This window comes from Pristiophorus japonicus, chromosome 9 (genome assembly GCF_044704955.1).
Source record: "Pristiophorus japonicus isolate sPriJap1 chromosome 9, sPriJap1.hap1, whole genome shotgun sequence".
In the NCBI taxonomy this organism is placed as follows: Eukaryota; Metazoa; Chordata; class Chondrichthyes; family Pristiophoridae; genus Pristiophorus; species Pristiophorus japonicus.
This window is the reverse complement of record NC_091985.1, coordinates 180,203,666-180,222,918: the sequence shown is the minus strand read 5'-3', so window position 1 is coordinate 180,222,918 and position 19,253 is coordinate 180,203,666. Positions and strand designations below refer to the sequence as shown.

Sequence of the window (19,253 nt, the reverse complement as noted above, 5' to 3'; positions counted from 1 at the left end):
GGGTCTGTGAGGTCCCATGTGATCTCTGTGTCTTCCCAGGCTGCAGCGCAGAATGTGGGGATTCGGCATCAATCTGACTAAGGATTCATGACCAGAATGTGTGGAGGAGTTCCCCTTCTGTCTGTGGACCCTCCAGCAGTGACTTCCCCAGAGACAGGACAGTTCGTGCATCCCCTATAGTGTGCAGTATGTTCCGTGTCTGACCCTGAGCTGCCTCAGGGAGGGGGCAGTGTGTGATGTCCCTGTGGGGTGCAGTATATTCAGTGTCTGACCCGGATCTGCCCTCATTCCTCCTGCTCCAGGGGGCAGTCACGCTCCAATAAGTCCTTAATTGGAGGGACAGCGTCATCTACTGGACACTGGCGGTATTTCAGGGCACATCATGTCTGGCTCCATCCCAGAGAAATCCAAAACCAACCTGCAGATTCAATTCATTTTATTGTCAATTGTTTAACAGACTTTAGCTCCATTTGTTGCAGCTTTCAGTATTTGAATAATACCCTTTTGATATTTAGTATCGGTCTTCACGGTAGAAGATACTAAATACATTCCAATAATAGATAATCAAGGGGCTATAGGGAAGGGGGAACTTAAATCAATCACTATCACTAAAGAAAAAGTAAGTGGTAAAATAACGGGACTAAAAGTGGATAAGTCCCCTGGACCTGATAGCCTGCATCTTAGAGTCATAAAAGAAGTGACTGCAGACGTGGTGGATACATTGGTTGAAATCTACCAAAATGCCCTGGATTGTGGAGAGGATTGGAAAACCACAAATGTAACGCCCCTATTTAAGAAAGGAGGAGACAGATGGAAGGAAACTATAGACCAGTTAGCCTAAGACCTGTCATTGGTAAAATGCTGGAATCCATTATTAAGGAAGCAGCAACAGGACATTTGGAAAAACGTAATACAGTCAAGCAGAGGCATGGTTTTATGGAAGGGAAATCATGTTTGACCAATTCTTTCAGGATGTAACGAGCAGTGTGGATAAGGGGGAACCAGTAGATGTGATGTATTTGGATTACCAGAAGGCATTGGATAAGGTGCCACATAAAAGATTACTGCACCAGATAAGAGCTCACAGGGTTGGGGGTTATATATTAGCATGGATAGAGGGTGGGCTAAACAACAGAAGACAGAGAGTCAGGATAAATGGTTCATTTTCCGGTTATCAAACGGTAACTAGTGGGGTGCTGCAGGGATCGGTGCCATAGGGATCGGTGCTGGGGCCTCAACTATTTACAACCTATATTAATGATTTGGATGAAGGGACTGAGTGTAATGTAGCCAAGTTTGCTGTTGATACAAAAATGGATGGGAAAGCAAATTGTGAGGACACAAAAAATCTGCAAAGGGATATAGACAGGCTAAGAGTGGGAAAAACATTTTGCAGATGGAGTATAATGTGGGAAACTGTGAGGTTATCCACTAAGAAAAATAAAAACACACATTATTATTTAAATAGAGAGATAGTACCAAATGATGCAGTATAGAGGGACCTGGGGGTCCTTGTGCATGAAACACAAAAAGTTAGTATGCATGTACAGCACATAATCACGAAAGGCAAACGGAATATTGGCCTTTAATGCAAGGGGGATAGAGTATAAATGCAAGGAAGTCCTGCTACAACTGTACAGGGTATTGGTGAGGCCGCACCTGGAGTACTGCGTACAGTTTAGGTCTCCGTATTTTAGAAGGGATATATTTGCATTGGAGACAGTTCAGAGAAGGCTCACGAGTTTGATTCAGGAGATGAAGGGGTTGACTTATGAAGAAAGGTTGCGCAGGTTGGGCCTATACTCACTGGAGTTTAGACGAATGAGAGGTGATCTTATTGAAACATATAAGATATGGAGGGGGCTCGACAAGGATGTTTCCACTTGTAGGGAAATCTAGAACTAGGGGGCATAGTTTAACAATAAGGAGTTGCAGATTTAGAATGGAGATGAGGAGACATTTCTTCTCTCAGGTAGTTGTAAATCTGTGGAATTCTCTACCCCAGAGAGCAGTGGAGATTGGATCATTGAATATATTTAAGGTGGAGGTCACCAGATTTTTGTACGATAAGCGAGTGAAGGGTTATGGGGAGCGGGCAGGGAACAGGTGCTAGGCTCATGATCAGATCAGTCATGATCTTATTAAATGGCAGAACAGGTTCGAGTGGCCAATGGCCTATTCCTGCTCCTATTTCTTATGTTTTTTAAAGGGTAAATTATGGATGCAAACACAATCAGCAATATTTTTTATCTCACCCTTTTCCCGTTGAATAATTGGTCAAATCTGCAGAATATTAAACTCTAGCCCAGTTATAAGGGGAATCAATATCAGCAGAAAGAAAGCCAAACTGTCAGAATAGACACAACTCAGTCTGAGATAAAAGCAGAAACCAAACCCTGCAGTCACTTGTGAACTCGCTGGTGTGTCAGCAGGTTGGATGAATGAGTGAATCCCTTCCCACATTCAGAGCAGGTGAACGGCCTCTCCCCAGTATGAATTCGCTGGTGTCCAGTGAGGTGGGCTAACTGAGTGAATCCCTTCCCACAAACACTGCAGCTGAACGGCCTCTCTCCAGTGTGAACTCACTGGTGTGTCAGCAGGTTGGATGATACAGTGAATCCCTTCCCACACTCAGAGCAGGTGAACGGTCACTCCACAGTGTGAACTCGCTGGTGTCCAGTGAGGTGGGCTAATTGAGTGAATCCCTTCCCACAAACACTGCAGCTGAACGGCCTCTCTCCAGTGTGAACTCGCTGGTGTGTCAGCAGGTTGGATGATACAGTGTATCCCTTCCCACACTCGGAGCAGGTGAATGGCCTCTCCCCAGTGTGAAGTCGCTGGTGTTCCAGCAGGCGGGATGATCGACTAAATCCCTTCCCACACTCAGAGCAGGTGAACGGCCTCTCCCCAGTGTGAACTCGCTGGTGTATCAGCAGGTGGGATGACTGAGTGAATCCCTTCCCGCACTCGGAGCAGGTGAATGGCCTCTCCCCAGTGTGAACTCGCCGGTGATCCAGCAGGTGAGATGACTGAGTGAATCCCTTCCCACACTCAGAGCAGGTGAACGGCCTCTCCCCAGTGTGAACTCGCTGGTGTGTCAGCAGGGTGGATGACCGAGTGAATCCCTTCCCACACTCGGAGCAGGTGAATGGCCTCTCCCCAGTGTGAACTCGCTGGTGTCTCAGCAGGTGGGATGACCGAGTGAATCCTTTCCCACAATTGGAGCAGGTGAATGGCCTCTCCCCAGTGTGACTGCGTCGATGAGATTCCAGATCAGACGGGTAATTGAATCCCTTCCCACAATCCCCACATTCCCATGGTTTCTCCATGGTATGGGTGTCCTTGTGTTGGAAAATCAGTTGAAGCCTGGTCCACACACAGAACACGTGTACGGTTTCTCCTCACTGTGAATGGTGCGATGTTTTTTCAAGCTGTGTAACTGGTTAAAGCTCTTTCCACAGTCAGTGCACTGGAATACTCTCACTCGGGTGTGTGTGTCTCGGTGCTTTTCCAGTCACACTGATGTTTGAAATCTGTTACCACAGACAGAATAGACAAACATTTCTCCTTCCACGTTCAAAGGCCGATGATTCTGTCAGATCTTGACGTGATGTTTGGTTTGAGTTCCCCATCTGAAAATCCTGCCCCTCGAATACCCTGGAGAAGGAGTTTACAAAAATCATTACTGCAAGTACAGGACAGAAATTCAGAACCGACAATTTTAGATTGTATGGAACATTCTTTCCTCTTTTGTTCCTCCAAAGCAGTAAATCGCCGCCCAGTACACTCTTCCCCGTCCATGTCCTGAAATTCAAACACATCGCACGTCTGAAGGCAGCTTGTCCTACACTCCCAATTATCATCACCAACTCTGGCTAGGTTCAGTTCTACACTCACTGGTTCCCCTCCCCTGAAGGTACTGACTCTGGCTGGGTTCAGTTCTACACTCACTGGTTCCCCTCCCCTGAAGGTGCTGACTCTGGCTGGGTTCAGTTCCACACTCACTGGTTCCCCTCCCCTGGAGGTACTGACTCTGGCTGGGTTCAGTTCTACACTCACTGGTTCCCCTCCCTCTCCTCCCCTGAAGGTACTGACTCTGACTGGGTTCAGTTCTACACTCACTGGTTCCCCTCCCTCTCCTCCCCTGAAGGTACTGACTCTGACTGGATTCAGTTCTACACTCACTGGTTCCCCTCCCCTGAAGGTGCTGAATCTGGCTGAGTTCAGTTCTACACTCACTGGTTCCCCTCCCTCTCCTTCCCTAAAGCTGCTGACTCTGGATGGGTCAGAAGAACATAATAAATAGGAGCAGGAGTAGCCCATTTGACCCCTTGTGCCTGCTCCACCATTCAATAAGATCACAGCTGATCTGATCATGGGCTCAGCTCCACTTCCCTGCCCGCTCCCCATAACCCTTTATTCCCTTATCGCTCAAAAATTTGTCTATCTCCGCCTTAAATATATTCAATGACCCAGCCTCCACAGCTCTCTGGGGCAATGAATTCCTCAGATTTACAACTCTCTGAGAAGAAATTCCTCCTCATCTCAGTTTTAAATGGGCAGCCCTTAATCTAAGAGTATATCCCCTAGTTTTAGTTTCCCCTATGAGTGGAAATATCCTCTCTGCATCCACCTTATCGAGCCCCCTTATTATTTTATGTTTCAATAAGATTACCTCTCATTCTTCTGAACTCTAATGTGTATTGGCCCAATCTACTCAACCCATCCTCATAAGTCAACCACCTCATCTCCGGAATCAACCTCGTGAGCCTTCTCTGCACAGCGTCCGATGCAAGTATATTCCTCCTTAAATACGGAGACCAAAACTGTACGCAGTACTCCAGGTGTGGCCTCACCAATACCCTGTACAGTTGTAGCAGGACTTCTCTGCTTTTATACTCTATCCCCCTTGCAATAAAGGCCAACATTCCATTTGTCTTCCAGATTACTTGCTGTACCTGCATACTAACTTTTTGTGTTTCATGCACAAGGACACCCAGGTCCCTCTGTACTGCAGCACTTTGCAAATTTTCTCCATTTAAATTATAATTTGCTTTTTTATTTTTTCTACCAAAGTGCATAACCTCACATTCTCCCACATTATACACCATCTGCCAAATTTTTGCCCACTCACTTAACCTGTCTATATCCCTTTGCAAATTCTTTTGTGTCCTCCTCACAATTTGCTTTCCGACCCATCTTTGTATCAGTAAACTTGGCTACATTACACTCGATCCCTTCATCCAAGTCATTAATATAGATTGCAAATAGTTGAGGACCCAGCACTGATCCCTGCGGCACCCCACTAATCACTGTTTGCCAACCAGAAAATGACCCATTTATCCCGACTCTCTGTTTTCTATTAGTTAGCCAATCCTCTATCCATGCTAATATATTACCCCCAACTCCGTGAACTTTTATCTTGTGCAGTAACCTTTTATGTGGCTTCTGGAAATCCAAATACGCCACATCCACTGGTTCCCCCTTATCCACCCTGCTCGTTACATCCTCAACGATCTCCAGCAAATTTGTCAAACATGATTTCCCTTTCATAAAATTATGCTGACTCTGCTTTTCCAAATGTCCCGTTACTGCTTCCTTAATAATGGACTCCAGCATCTTCCCAACCATAGATGTTAGGCGAATTGGTCTAGTTTCTTGCTTTCTGTCTGCTCCCTTTTTTAAATAGGGGCGTTAAATTTGCAGTTTTCCAATCTGCTGGGGCCACCCCAGAATCCAGGGAATTTTGGTAGATTACAACCAAAGCATCCACTGTCTCTGCAGCCACTTCTTTTAAGATCCTAGGATGTAAGGCATCAGGTCGAGGGGACCTGTCCACCTTTAATACCATTATTCTACCGAGTACTACTTCATTAGTGATAGTGATTGTATTAAGTTGCTCCCTACCTATAGCCCCTTGATTATCCACGATTGGGATGTTTTTAGTGTCTTCTACCATGAAGACCGATACAAAATATTTGTTCAACGTTTCTGCCATTTCTCTGTTCCCCATTATTAATTCCCCAGTCTTATCCTAGGGGACCAACATTTACTTTAACTACTCTTTTCTTTTTTATGTATCTGTAGAAACTCTAACTATCTGTTTTTATATTTCGTGCTAGTTTACTTTCATAATCTATCTTCCCTCTCAATCATTTTTTTAGACGTTCTCTGCTGGCTTTTAAAAAGTTCCCAATCCTCTGGCCTACCACTAGTCTTGGCCACATTCTATGCTTTTGTTTTCAATTTGACACCCTCCCTTATTTCCTTAGTTAGCCACAGATGGTTATCCCTTCTCTTGCAGTCCTTCCTTCTCAGTGGGAAATACTTTTGTTGCGAGTTTTGAAATATTTCTGAAGTGGGACATTGCATACTTCAGGAATTAAGGGGTGAACAATGCAACCTGCAACTAGCTGAGGCTGCACATATACTGCAGACAAGCTTTAGCTAAAATAAATCCCTTCAAATAACGTCTGAAGTACTAGCAAGGGATGTGGTTTGTAAACGGCCAAGAAGCAACGGCTTTAAATGTACAAACAAGCTTCAAGCGAACTTTGAACAGATGTACTGCCGACCAAAATAGGTCGAGTAACTGTATAAACGTGATGACGACATATTGTTTGGAAAGAGTGGGGTTCAACTGAGTTGGGAACACACGCTTAGCCACCATGCAAGTAAAAATACTCTTTATTACTCTGAAACATAGAAACATAGACATAGAAACATAGAAAATAGGTGCAGGAGTAGGCCATTCGGCCCTTCTAGCCTGCACCGCCATTCAATGAGTTCATGGCTGAACATTCAACTTCAGTACCCCATTCCTGCTTTCTCGCCATACCCCTTGATCCCCCTAGCAGTAAGGACCTCATCTAACTCCTTTTTGAATATATTTAGTGAATTGGCCTCAACAACTTTCTGTGGTAGAGAATTCCACAGGTTCACCACTCTCTGGGTGAAGAAGTTCCTCCGCATCTCGGTCCTAAATGGCTTACCCCTTATCCTTAGACTGTGACCCCTGGTTCTGGACTTCCCCAACATTGGGAACATTCTTCCTGCATCTAACCTGTCTAACCCCGTCAGAATTTTATATGTTTCTATGAGGTCCCCTCTCATTCTTCTGAACTCCAGTGAATACAAGCCCAGTTGATCCAGTCTTTCTTGATAGCTCAGTCCCGCCATCCCGGGAATCAGTCTGGTGAACCTTCGCTGCACTCCCTCAATAGCAAGAATGTCCTTCCTCAGGTTAGGAGACCAAAACTGTACACAATACTCCAGGTGTGGCCTCACCAATGCCCTGTACAACTGTAGCAACACCTCCCTGCCCCTGTACTCAAATCCCCTTGCTATGAAGGCCAACATGCCATTTGCTTTCTTAACCGCCTGCTGCACCTGCATGCCAACCTTCAATGACTGATGTACCATGACACCCAGGTCTCTTTGCACCTCCCCTTTTCCTAATCTGTCACCATTCAGATAATAGTCTGTCTCTCTGTTTTTACCACCAAAGTGGATAACCTCACATTTATCCACATTATACTTCATCTGCCATGCATTTGCCCACTCACCTAACCAAGTCGCTCTGCAGCCTCACAGCATCCTCCTCGCAGCTCACACTGCCACCCAACTTAGTGTCATCCGCAAATTTGGAGATACTACATTTAATCCCCTCATCTAAAACAAACTTGTGTCAAGTGTTGAATAAATGCTGCACATCAATCTCCTTAAATATTAGCCACTGCTCATCAATCGTCCCATTAGTCTATTTTCCCAGTCCACTATAGTCATCTCTGCTCTTATATATTTGTTGAGATCAGTTCCAGACTCACTGGTTCCCCTCCCCTGAAGGTACTGACTCTGGCTGGGTTCAGTTCTACACTCACTGGTTCCTCTCCCCTGAAGGTGCTGACTCTGGCTGGGTTCAGTTCTACACTCACTGGTTCCCCTCCCCTTAAGGTGCTGACTCTGGCTGGGTACAGTTCTACACTCACTGGTTCCCCGCCCCTGAAGGTACTGACTCTGGCTGGGTTCAGTTCTACACTCACTGGTTCCCCTCCCCTGAGGTACTGACTCTGGCTGGGTTCAGTTCTACACTCAGTGGTTACCCTCCCCTGAAGGTACTGACTCTGGCTGGGTTCAGTTCTACACTCACTGGTTCCCCTCCCCTGAAGGTGCTGACTCTGGCTGGGTTCAGTTTTACACTCACTGGTTCCCCTCCCCTGAGGTACTGACTCTGGCTGGATTGTCACTGGGACCCTGAAGCCCTGCCCACACGCAGCCCTTTTGCAAAGACGGCCACGCATGCGCTCTGTGTCTCGGTGAATCACAGCAAACGACAGCTTTCCTTCACAAAGATGGCGGCCGTCAGCCTGGGCCTGCAACCATGAAAAGTGCCCGCAGCTGCAAATTCGGGACCTGTACTTTCGGAGTCCGCGTTTGCCACTTACACCAGGTATTTATGAAGCCTACCTGCCGAATGCGTGGCTGACCTGTGCACGGATGATATCCATTTGGCCCCAAATGGCGAGTCAGGCCTCGGCCGCTTCCAACCCGTGTTCAGCTGTGATCAGAGTCACCCTGCGCATGCTCCCGATAAAGGCCGGTCCTGCGGCTGCGCACTGGGCTCTACCTGGGTGATTGGGACACAAGGTGCGACCGGGCGCAAGACCATCAGAAATAGGGGCACGAGTCGAGCATTGGCCCTGGGTCCTGCTCAGCCATTCCATGAGATAGATCATGGCTGATCCTCCAGCTCAACTCCACTTTCCTGCACTATCCCCATATCCCTTGATTTCAGTAATATCCAAAAACCTATCCATCAATGATTTCATACTGAACTGGGTTCAGTTCTGCACTCACTGGTCCCCCTCCCCTGAAGGTGCTGATTCTGGCTGGATTCAGCTCTACACTCACTGGTTCCCCTCCCCTGAAGGTGCTGACTCTGGCTGGGTTCTGTTCTACACTCATATTGGCCAACCATGTTGGCCTTCATAGCGAGAGGATTTGAATATAGGACCAGGGATGTCCTACCAAAGTTGTACAGGGCCTTGGTAAGGCCACACCTGGAATATTGTGCACAATTTTGGCCTCCTAATCTGAGCAAGGACAGTCTTACTATTGAGGGAGTGCAGTGAAGGTTCATCAGACTAATTCCTGGGATGGCAGGACTGACATATGAAGAACGACTGGATCGGCTAGGCTTGTATTCAATAGCATTTAGAAGAATGAGAGGGGATCTCATAGAAACATAACATTCTGACGGGACTGGACAGGTTAGATGCAGGAAGAAGGTTCCCGATGTTGGGGAAGTTCAGAACCAGGGTTCACAGTCTAAGGATAAGAGGTAAGCCATTTAGAACTGAGACGAGGAGAAACTTCTTCACTCAGAGAGTTGTGGGCAAGTGGAATTCTCTACCACAGAAAGTTGTTGGGGTCAGTTCATTAGATATATTCAAAAGGGAGTTAGATGTGGCCTTCATGGCTAAAGTGATCAAGGGGTATGGAGAGTAAGCAGGATTTGGGTACTGAAGTTGCATGATCAGCCATGATCTTATTGAATGGTGATGCAGGCTCGAAGGGCCGAATGGCCTAATCCTGCACCTATTTTGTATGTTTCAATATACTCGAAGACTGAGCTTCCACATCCCTCTGGGTAGAGAACTCCAAAGATTCACCACCCTCTAATGAAGAGTTTGCTCCTCATATCAGTCCTAAATGGCCGACCCTTTATTCTGAGACTGTGACCCCTGGTTCCACACTTCCCAGCCAGAGGAAACATCCTCCCTGCATCTAACCTGTCGAGCCCTGTAAGCATGTTGTACATTTCAATGAGATCACCTCATATTTCTGAACACAAGAGAAAATAGACCTAGTCTACTGAATCTCTCCTCATAGGACAACCCCCGCAGCCCAGGAATGAGTCTGGTGAACCTTCATTGCACTCCCTCTACTGCAAGTGTATCCTTCCTTAGATAAGGAGGCCCAAACTGTACACAATACTCCAGGTGCGCTCTCAACAGGGCCCTGTATAATTGCCACCAGCCATAGGTCAGGGCCATAAAAGCTGCAGAGGCACAGCGGCCCGGGTGCAGCATGGAGGCATGCCACTTCAGGGAGCAGCGTGAGCTGGTGCAGGAGGGTGATGACTTGGAGGAGGGCAACTGGATTGGACGTCACCAAAATCCAGGTCACTGATTGGAGCATGGGCAGGTACTGCAGGGAGAGGTGGCAAGCAGTGGAGGAGTGGCGAGGTCGGGGCGAAGGATCAGCAAGATTTTGTAGAGCGACGTGATCGGCGCCCAGAAGAGCCGAATGGCAGCACGGGCCAGCCCGCACTGCGATATGTGCGTGCACGAGGTCTGTGCAGTAGAGCTGGTCTCCATTTGTCTTGATACTGAACCAAGACCGAGCTCTGTCAAGCCTGTGTGGTGGCTGATGTGCAATAGCCACCACACGTTAAAACAATCCACGCACAGGCATCTTCCACCCTTCAATATATAGTTCTGGACCTGGAGTGTCAGGTCCTTCATTGAAACACCTGTGGACTCATCCCTTGTGGAAGCAAGTAATCTTTGATATGAGGGACTACCTAAAAAGAAGATACAATTACAGGAAGACGTCTTTACTCTTATACTCAAATCCTCTTTTAATAAAGGCCAACATACCATTTGTTTTATTCATTGCTTGCTGTATGTGCATGTTAACTTTCAGTGATTCATGTACAAGGACACCTACGTCCCTCTGAAGACCAAAGTTTTCCAATCTCTCACCATATAAAAATTACTTTGCTTTTCTATTTTTCCTACTGAAGTGGATAACTTCACATTTCTCCACCTTATATTCTATTTGCCATGTTCTTACCCATTCATTTAGCCTGTCTACATCTCCGAGAAGCCTCTTTACATCTTCCACGCAGCATACGTTCCCACCTAGCTTTGTATCATTAGCAAACTTTCATATCTTACATTTGGTCCCCTCATCCAAATTATTGATAAAGATTATGAATAGCTGGAGCCCCCAAGAATCGATCCTTGCGGCACCCCACTAGTTACAGCCTGCTAACCAGAACATGGTCCATTTATTCCTACTCTCTGTTTTCTGTCCATTAACCAATCCTCAATATTTGCTCGTATATTACTCCCAATCCCACGAGACATAACTTTGTTTTTTGATGTAACACCTTATCGAATGCCTTCTAAAAATCCAATACACCACATCCACTGGTTCCCCCTTATCTATTCTGCTAGTACATCCTCAAAAACCTCTAACCAATTTGTCAAACATGATTTGTCTTTTCAGAAATCTGTGTTGACTCTTCCCAATCTATTATTCTTTTCTAAGTGCCCTGTTACCATATCCTTAATAATAGATTCTAGTATTTTCCCTGCTATCGATGTCAGGCTAACTGGTCTGTAGTTTCCCGTTTTCTCTCTCCCTACTTTTTTTAAATAGTGGAGTTATATTAGCTATCTTCTAATCCACGGAAACCGTCTAGAATCTATAGAATTTTGGGAGATGAAAACCAATGCATGCACCAGCTCTATAGCCACCTCTTTCAAACACCCAGGATATAGGCCGTCAGGTACAAGGGATTTCAAAGCTTTCAGTCGCATTAATTTCTCCAAACATATATTTGGTTACTAGTTCTAATACCTGTCATTTCTACATTCTCTATTGACCCTTGGTCCTCCATTATTTCCATGGGGCGTTTTGTGTTCTTGTTCAGTGTAGACTGACACAAAGTATTTGTTTAATTTTTCTGCCATTTCCTTATTTCCCAATATAATTTCTCCTATCTCACATTTACCTTTTTCTCATCTTATCCTTTTTACATACCTATAAAAGCTTTTACAGTCTTTTTTAATGTCTCTCGCTAGTTTACTCTCATATTCTATTTTCGCTTTCTTAATCAATTTTTGGTTCTCCTTTGCTGAATTCCAAAAACCTCTCAATCCTCCGGCTTACTGCTCTTCCTGGCAACATTACATGCCTCTTCCTTTGATCTACATCTTTAACTTCTCTTTTTAGTCACGGTTGGACCACCTTTCCTTTGGCATTTATGTGCCTTAAAGGAATGTATGTTTGCTGTAAATTATGTATCAATTCTTTAAATGCTATCCATTGCTTGTCTACCATCATATCTTGTAATGGAATTTCCCAATCTACCATTGCCAACTCGCCCCTCATAACTACATATTTGCTTTGTTTAGATTGTGCAAACGGCTAGCACTTGGATGTTTTTAGTAATAATATGTATATAAGTGTGTGCACAGAATAGTACATTTCCCATCAAGCAAGTAGTAGCCTGTACATGAAATGCTGAGGTTTGCTTAAAAAACCCCACAAAACCCATGATGTGACCTTACTAAAACCCATGTGACCTTACTAAAACCCATGTGACCTTACTAAAACCCAGGTGACTTGACTAAAACCCATGATCTGACCTTACTAAAACCCATGTGACTAAGTATGGTGGAGAGGCACTGCTGGCATGAATACATGACCTCATCTCTCTCATCTGGAGGAAGGAGAGCATGCCCAGAGATCTCAGAGATGCAGTCATCGTCACCATCTTTAAAAAGGGGACAGGTCCGACTGCGGCAACTACAGAGGAATCTCCCTGCTATCAGCCACTGGGAAAGTCGTTGCTAGAGTCCTCCTCAACCGTCTTCTCCCCATGATTGAGGAGCTCCTCCCGGAGTCACGGTGCGGAATTCGTCCCCTATGGGGCACAATGGACATAATTTTTGCAGCGCGACAGCTGCAGGAAAAATCAAGGAACAGCGCCAGCCCTTATACATGGCCTTCTTCGACCTTACAAAGGCCTTTGACACTGTCAACCGTGAGGGTCTATGGAGCGTCCTCCCTTTCAGATGCTCCCAAAAGTTCATCACCATCCTCCGCCTGCTCCATGATGACATGCAGGCCATGATCCTTACCAACGAATCCATCACAGGCCCAATGCACGTCCAGACCAGGGTCAAACAGGGCTGAGTCATCGCCCTAACCCTCTTCTCAATCTTCCTCACCACCATGCTCCACCTCACAGTCAACAAGCTCCCCACTGGAGTGGAACTAAACTACAGAACCAGTGGGAACCTGTTCAACCTTCGCCGCCTCCAGACCAGGCCCAAGATTGTCCAAACCTCTCTAATCCAGCTACAGTAGGCGGATGATGCCTGCATCTGTGCACACACAGAGGCTGAACTCCAGAACATAGTCAACGTATTTACTGAGGCATAGGAAATCATGGACCTTATGCTGAACATCTGTAAGACAAAAGTGCTCCACACCACACAGCACTGTCCCTCAGTCATCAGGATCCATGACATGCCCCTGGACAATGTGAACCGTTTCCCATATCTCGGCAGCTTCCTATCAACATGGGCAGCCATCAACAACACCGCCTCCAGTGCGCCAATGCAGCCTTCGGCCGCCTGAGGAAAACTAAAGCTAATTCATCTACTTCTCGAGCTCCAAATTCCAGAGTTTCTGGAAATCCCAATTCCCATGTTTCTGGAGCCAATTGCCCTGTTTCTGGAGCTATATCTACTGTTTCTGGAGTTTATATCCTCTTTCTCGAGCCAATTGCCCAGTTATTGGACCTTATAATTCCCCTATTTCTTTAGCTAATTCCCTTGTTCTTGACTTAATTCCCTGGAGCTTCTAATTCCCCTGTTTCTGGAGCTCTTCTTTCCCCATTTCCTTGATGTCCTAACTACCCACTTTCTGGAGCAAAATCTCCTTTTTATGGAGCCAATTCCCCAATTTGTGGAGCGAATGTACCTGTTTCTAGAGGTAATTCCCCTGTTTTGGAAATTATTCACTTGTTCCCGGAGCGCCTAGTTCCCCTGTTTCTGGAACTCCCAATATACCAGTTTATGGAACTCCTAATTCCCCTGTTTCTGGAGCTAATTTCGCTCTTTCTGCAGTTAATACCGCTCTTTCTGCAGGTCCTAGTTCCCCTCTTTCTGGAGATAATTCCCCTGTTTCCAGAGCTCCAATTCCCCTGTTTCAGGATCACGGAATTGCCCTTTGTCTGTTGCTCCACGATTTCTGAAGCTGTGAATTCCCCTGTTTACGGTAAGCGCTCTCCTAATTCCTCTGTTGCAGAAAAACCTAATGTTTCAGGCAGTCTCTCCTAATTTCCGTGTTTGGAACTCTCTCCTAATTTGCATGCTGATTGTGCCCGCACCCAATTCACCTCTTTCTGCAGCTCCAACAACTACAGTTTATTTTGCTCCAAATTACTTTGTTTATGTTACCATACTACCATTGTTTCTGACGCTCCTAATCACCCAGTTTCTGCAGCTTCTAATTCCCCTGTTTCTGGAGCCCAATCCTCCTTTTCTCGGGCTAATTCCGCCTTTTCTTGAGTTAATTCCCCTGTTTCTGGAGCGAATTCATCTGTTTCTGGATCTCCTAATTTCCCTCTTTCTGCAGATCATTCCCTTGTTCTGGAATTAATTCCAGTGTTCCTCAAGCACCTTCTTCCCCTGTTTCGGCAGCTCCTAATGCCCCTATTCCTGGAGCTGATTCTCCCTTTCTGGAGCTAATTCAGCTTTATCGGGAGATAATTCATCTGCTGTTGCACCAACTTCCCCAGTTTCTGGATCTTCAAATTTCCTGGAGCTCCTAATTGCACTTTTATGCAGCTACAAGTCCTCCACTTCTACAGTTCATACATCTGCTGATGGAGCTCCTAATTCTCCTGTTTCTATAGATCCGAATTCCCCTAGTCTGGAACTAATTCACCTGTCTCTGGAGCTATCCACTCTTTCTGGAGTATATATCCTGTTTCTGGGGCTAGTTCCCCTGTTTATGGAGCTCCAATTCCCCTGTTTCTGGTGCTCCAAATCGCGCTGTTTATGGAGCAGCTAATTGTCTTTTTTATGTGGCTGCTAATTCCCCGATATCTGAAGCTTCGAATTATTCTGTTTATGGTGTGCTCTCTTAACTCCACTGCTGCAGGAACACTTCATTCTACAGCTTCTGGAGATAATTCTCCTGTTTCTGGAGTTTAGCCCCTGTTTCTGGAGATAATTCAGCTCTTTAGGTATCTCCTATTTCCCCTGTTTCTGGGGATGATTCCTTTTTGTGGAGCTAATTCCTGGAGCTTATAATTCCACTGTTTCTGTCATTCCTAATTCCTCTGTTGGTACAGCTAAATCACCCTGATTTGATCCAAATCACCCATAAATCTGAGATCCAATCCCATTGTTTCTGGAGATCCCAATTCCCCTGTTTCTGAAACCAATTCGCCTGTTTCTGGAGCTAATTCCGCTCTTTATTGTCGCTAATATGCCTGTTTCTGGAGCTAATACTGCTGCTAATACTTCTAATTTTCCATTTTCTCGAGCGAATGCCTCTATTTCTGGAGTACAATTCCCTGTTTCTTGAGCTAATTCACCTGTTTCTGGAGCTCCTAATTCCCATGTTTGAGGAGTTCTTAATCCCCCTGTTTCTGGAGCTAATTCTGCTGTTTCTGGGTCTCCTAATTACCCTGTTTCCGGAGCTAATTTCGTTGAACCGGAGCTAATTCAGGTTTTCCTGGAACTGATACTTGCCCTGTTGCTGAAGCTAATTCCCCTGTCTCTTTAATTCAGTTAATTCAGCTATTTTTGGAGCTCCTAATTCCTATCATTTGGGAATACCTAATATCCCAGTTTGTGGAGTTTCTGATCCCTCAGTTTCTGGAGCTAAGTCCCCTTTTCTGGAGCTAATTCACCTTTTCCTGGAACTCCTAATTCTCCTGTGTCTGTAATTCCTAATATCCCGGTTTGTGGAGCTCCTAATGTCTTTGTTTCTGGAGCTAACTCCACTCTTTCTAGAGTTAATGTTCCTGTTTCTGGAGCTAATACCCCTGTCTGTTACTTCTAATTCCACTATTTCTGGTGCTCAAAATTGCCTTGTTGATCGTGCCGTCTCATCCTTCCACTTGTGCAGGAACAGCTAATTCCCCATTTTCAGGAGCTCTCTCCTAATTTCTCTGTTTCAGCAGCCCTCAGCTAATCCCATGTAATTCCCCTGATTCAGGAAGTCCTAATTCCCTTCTTTCCGGAGTCTCTCCTAATTCCCCTGTTCCTGGAGTTCCCTCCTGATTGTGCTGTTTCTGGAGCTCATAATTCCCTTCTTTCTGGAGCTCCTTATTCCGTTGTTTCTCTCCTAATTGTGGCTTCTGAAGCTCTCTCGTAATTGCGGTGTTTCTGGTGATCTCTCCTCATTCTTCTGTTTTTGGAGATCTCAATTCCCCGTTTCAGGAGCTCCATTTTTAATGTTATTCAGGAGCTCATAACTCCCAAGATTCTGGAGGATCTATTTCACACGTTTCTGGACCAACTAATTACCCTGTTCCTGGAGCTGGTAATTCCCCTGTTTCTGAAGATTCTAATTCCATTGTTGCTGGTGCCATCTCCTAATTCCAGATTATTCTCCAGCTGCTAATTCCCCTGTTTCTGAAGCTCCAATTCCAATGTTTCAGGAGTTCCTAATTTCCATGCTTCTGGAGATCTCCCATAATCCTGTTTCTGAAGATCAGTTTCCCCCATTTCTGGACCTCCTAATATCCCTGTTTCTGAAGCTCTCTCATAATTCGACCGATTGTAGTGATCTGGGATCAGCGATCAGGAGCGGGGGCCAGTGAATGTTGTCAGGGATTATTGCGTGGGGTCAGGGTTCAGAAAGTAGTGTCAGAGAGTCGTGTCAGGGTTCATTGATTTGGGTCAGGGTTCAATAAGCGGGGTCAGGGGCCCCACTGTGGGGTCAGTGAGTGGGTTCAGGGGTCAGTGAGTGTGGTCAGGGGTCAGTGAGTGGGGTCAGGGGTCAGAGAATAGGATCATAGAGGGTGTAACAGGTCAGTGAGTGGGGTCATGATTCAGAAAGTGCGGTCAGTGAGTGTGGTCAGGGATCAGTGACTAGGGTCAGTGTGCAGAGTCACGTGTCAGTGAGTGGGATCAACGAGTGGGTACAGAGCGTGAGGGTAAAATTACATGTGCAGGAAGTGTATCCAGCTGCAGCGCCTGACAGACCGCATTGCGGCACTGGAGCTGCACATGGATTCACTCTGGAGCATCGGCAATGCTGAGAATGTCGTGAATAGCACGTTTAGTGAGTTGGTCACACTGCAGGTAAAGGTTACTCAGGCAGATATGGAATGGGTGACCAGCCGGAAGAGCAATGGAAGGAAGATAGTGCAGGGGTTCCCTGCTGTCATCTCCCTCCAAAACAGATACACCATTTTGGGTACTGTTGGGGGAGATGACTCATCAGGGGAAGGCAGCAGCAGCCAAGTTCATGGCACCATGGGTGGCTCTGCTGCACAGGAGGGTAGGAAAAAGAGTGGGAGAGCTATAGTGGTAGAGGATTCTATTGTAAGGAGAATAGATAGACGTTTCTGCGGCCGCAATCGAGACTCCAGGATGGTATGCTGCCTCCCTGGTGCAAGGGTCAAGGATGTCTTGGAGTGGCTACATTTTGGAGGGGGAGGGTGAACAGCCAGTTGTCGTGGTGCGTATAGGTACCAACGATATATGTAAAACACGGAATGAGATCTTACAAGCTGAATTTAGGGAGCTGGAGTTAAATTAAAAAGCAGGACTTCAAAGGTAGTAATCTCAGGATTACGTGGCTTGTGCAGGAGGGAGGCATTCAAATTCCTGGGACATTGGAAACGGTTTTGGGGGAGGTGGGACCAGTACAAATCAGACGGTCTGCACCTGGGCAGGACTGGAACCAATGTCCTAGGGGGAGTGTTTGCCAGTGTTGTTGGGGAGGGATTAAACTAATATGGCAGGGGGATGGGAACCTATAGAGGGAGACAGAGGGAAGTAAAATGGGGACAGAAGCAAAAGATAGAAAGAAGAAAAGTAAAAGTGGAATCCAAGGCAAAAATCAAAAAGGGCCAGATTACAGCAAAATTCTAAAGGGACAAAGTGTGCTAAAAAGACAAGCCTGAAGGCTCTGTGCCTCAATGCGAGGAGTATTTGTTATAAGGTGGACGAATTAACTGCGCAGGCAGCTATTAACGGATATGATATAATTGGGATTATGGAGACATGGCTCCAGGGTGACCAAGGCTGTGAACTCAACATCCAAATTCGGAGGGGGAAATTAATGCAATGGTAAGGAAGGACATTAGCTTGGATGATGTTGGATCTGTATGGGTAGAGCTGCGGAATACCAAAGGGTAGAAAACACTCGTGGGAGTTATGTACAGACCACCAAACAGTAGTATTGAGGTTGGGGACAGCATCAAACAAGAAATTAGGGATGAGTGCAATACTGGCACAGCAGTTATCATGGGCGACTTTAATCGACATATAGATTGGGCTAACCAAACTGGTAGAAATACGGTGGAGGAGGATTTCCTGGAGTGTATTAGGGATGGGACCAATATATTGAGGAACCAACTAGATGGCTGGCCATCCTAGACTGGGTGATGTGTAACGAGAAAGGACTAATTAGCAATCTTGTTGTGCGAGGCCCCTTGGGGAAGAGTGACCATAGCATGGTAGAAATCTTGATTAAAATGAAGAGTGACACAGTTAATTCAGAGACTAGGGTCCTGAACTTAAGAAAGCTTGCTTGGAACATAAAAGCTGACTGCAAAAGCTTCTATAGCTTTGTGAAGAGAAAAAGATTAGTGAAGACAAACGCAGGTCCCTTGCAGTCAGAATCAGATGAATTTATATTGCGGAACAAAGAAATGGCAGATCAATTGAACAAATAGTTTAGTTCTGTCTTCACTAAGGAAGACACAAATAACCTTCCAGAAATACTAGGGGACCGAGGGTCTAGCGAGAAGGAGGAACTGAAGGAAATCCTTATTAGTCAGGAAATTGTGTTATAGAAATTGATGGGATTCAAGACTGATAAATCCCCAGGGCCTGATAGTCTGCATCCCAGAGTACTTAAGTAAGTGGCCCTAGAAATAGTGGATGCATTGGTGATAATTTTCCAACAGTCTATCGACTATGGATCAGTTCCTATGGACTGGAGGGTAGCTAATGTAACACCACTTTTTAAAAAAGGAGGGAGAGAGAAAACGGGGAATTATAGACTGGTTAGCCTGACATCAGTAGTGGGGAAAATGTTGGAATCAATTATTAAAGATGAAATAGCAGCGCATTTGGAAAGCAGTGACATAATCTGTCCAAGTCAGCATGGATTTATGTAAGAGAAATCATGCTTGATAAATCTTCTAGAATTTTATGAGGATGTAACTGTAGAGTGGACAAGGGAGAATCAGTGGATGTGGT

General features: G+C 45.7%; 1 protein-coding gene across 2 annotated transcripts; it reads right to left on the bottom strand.

The window, feature by feature from the left end:
* Positions 1-448: 448 nt before the first annotated feature.
* LOC139273353 (zinc finger protein 3-like) lies at positions 449-8,567 on the bottom strand. Of its 2 annotated transcripts, none has more exons than XM_070890177.1 (2): positions 8,467-8,567; positions 449-3,657 (listed from the first exon to the last, which is right to left on the bottom strand). In XM_070890177.1, exon 2 carries the CDS (start codon positions 3,327-3,329, stop codon positions 2,649-2,651), a length of 681 nt encoding a protein of 226 aa, XP_070746278.1. In that variant the 5' UTR covers positions 3,330-3,657; positions 8,467-8,567; the 3' UTR covers positions 449-2,648. The 2 variants fall into 2 exon arrangements, with proteins under 2 accessions (XP_070746278.1, XP_070746279.1); XM_070890178.1 differs by having other exon boundaries at positions 8,487-8,566.
* Between the last annotated feature and the right edge of the window lie 10,686 nt (positions 8,568-19,253).

Excerpts from the sequence above, each read along its gene's own strand:
- LOC139273353 (XM_070890177.1), bottom strand. The coding sequence starts at position 3,329 with ATGGAGAAACCATGGGAATGTGGGGATTGTGGGAAGGGATTCAATTAC.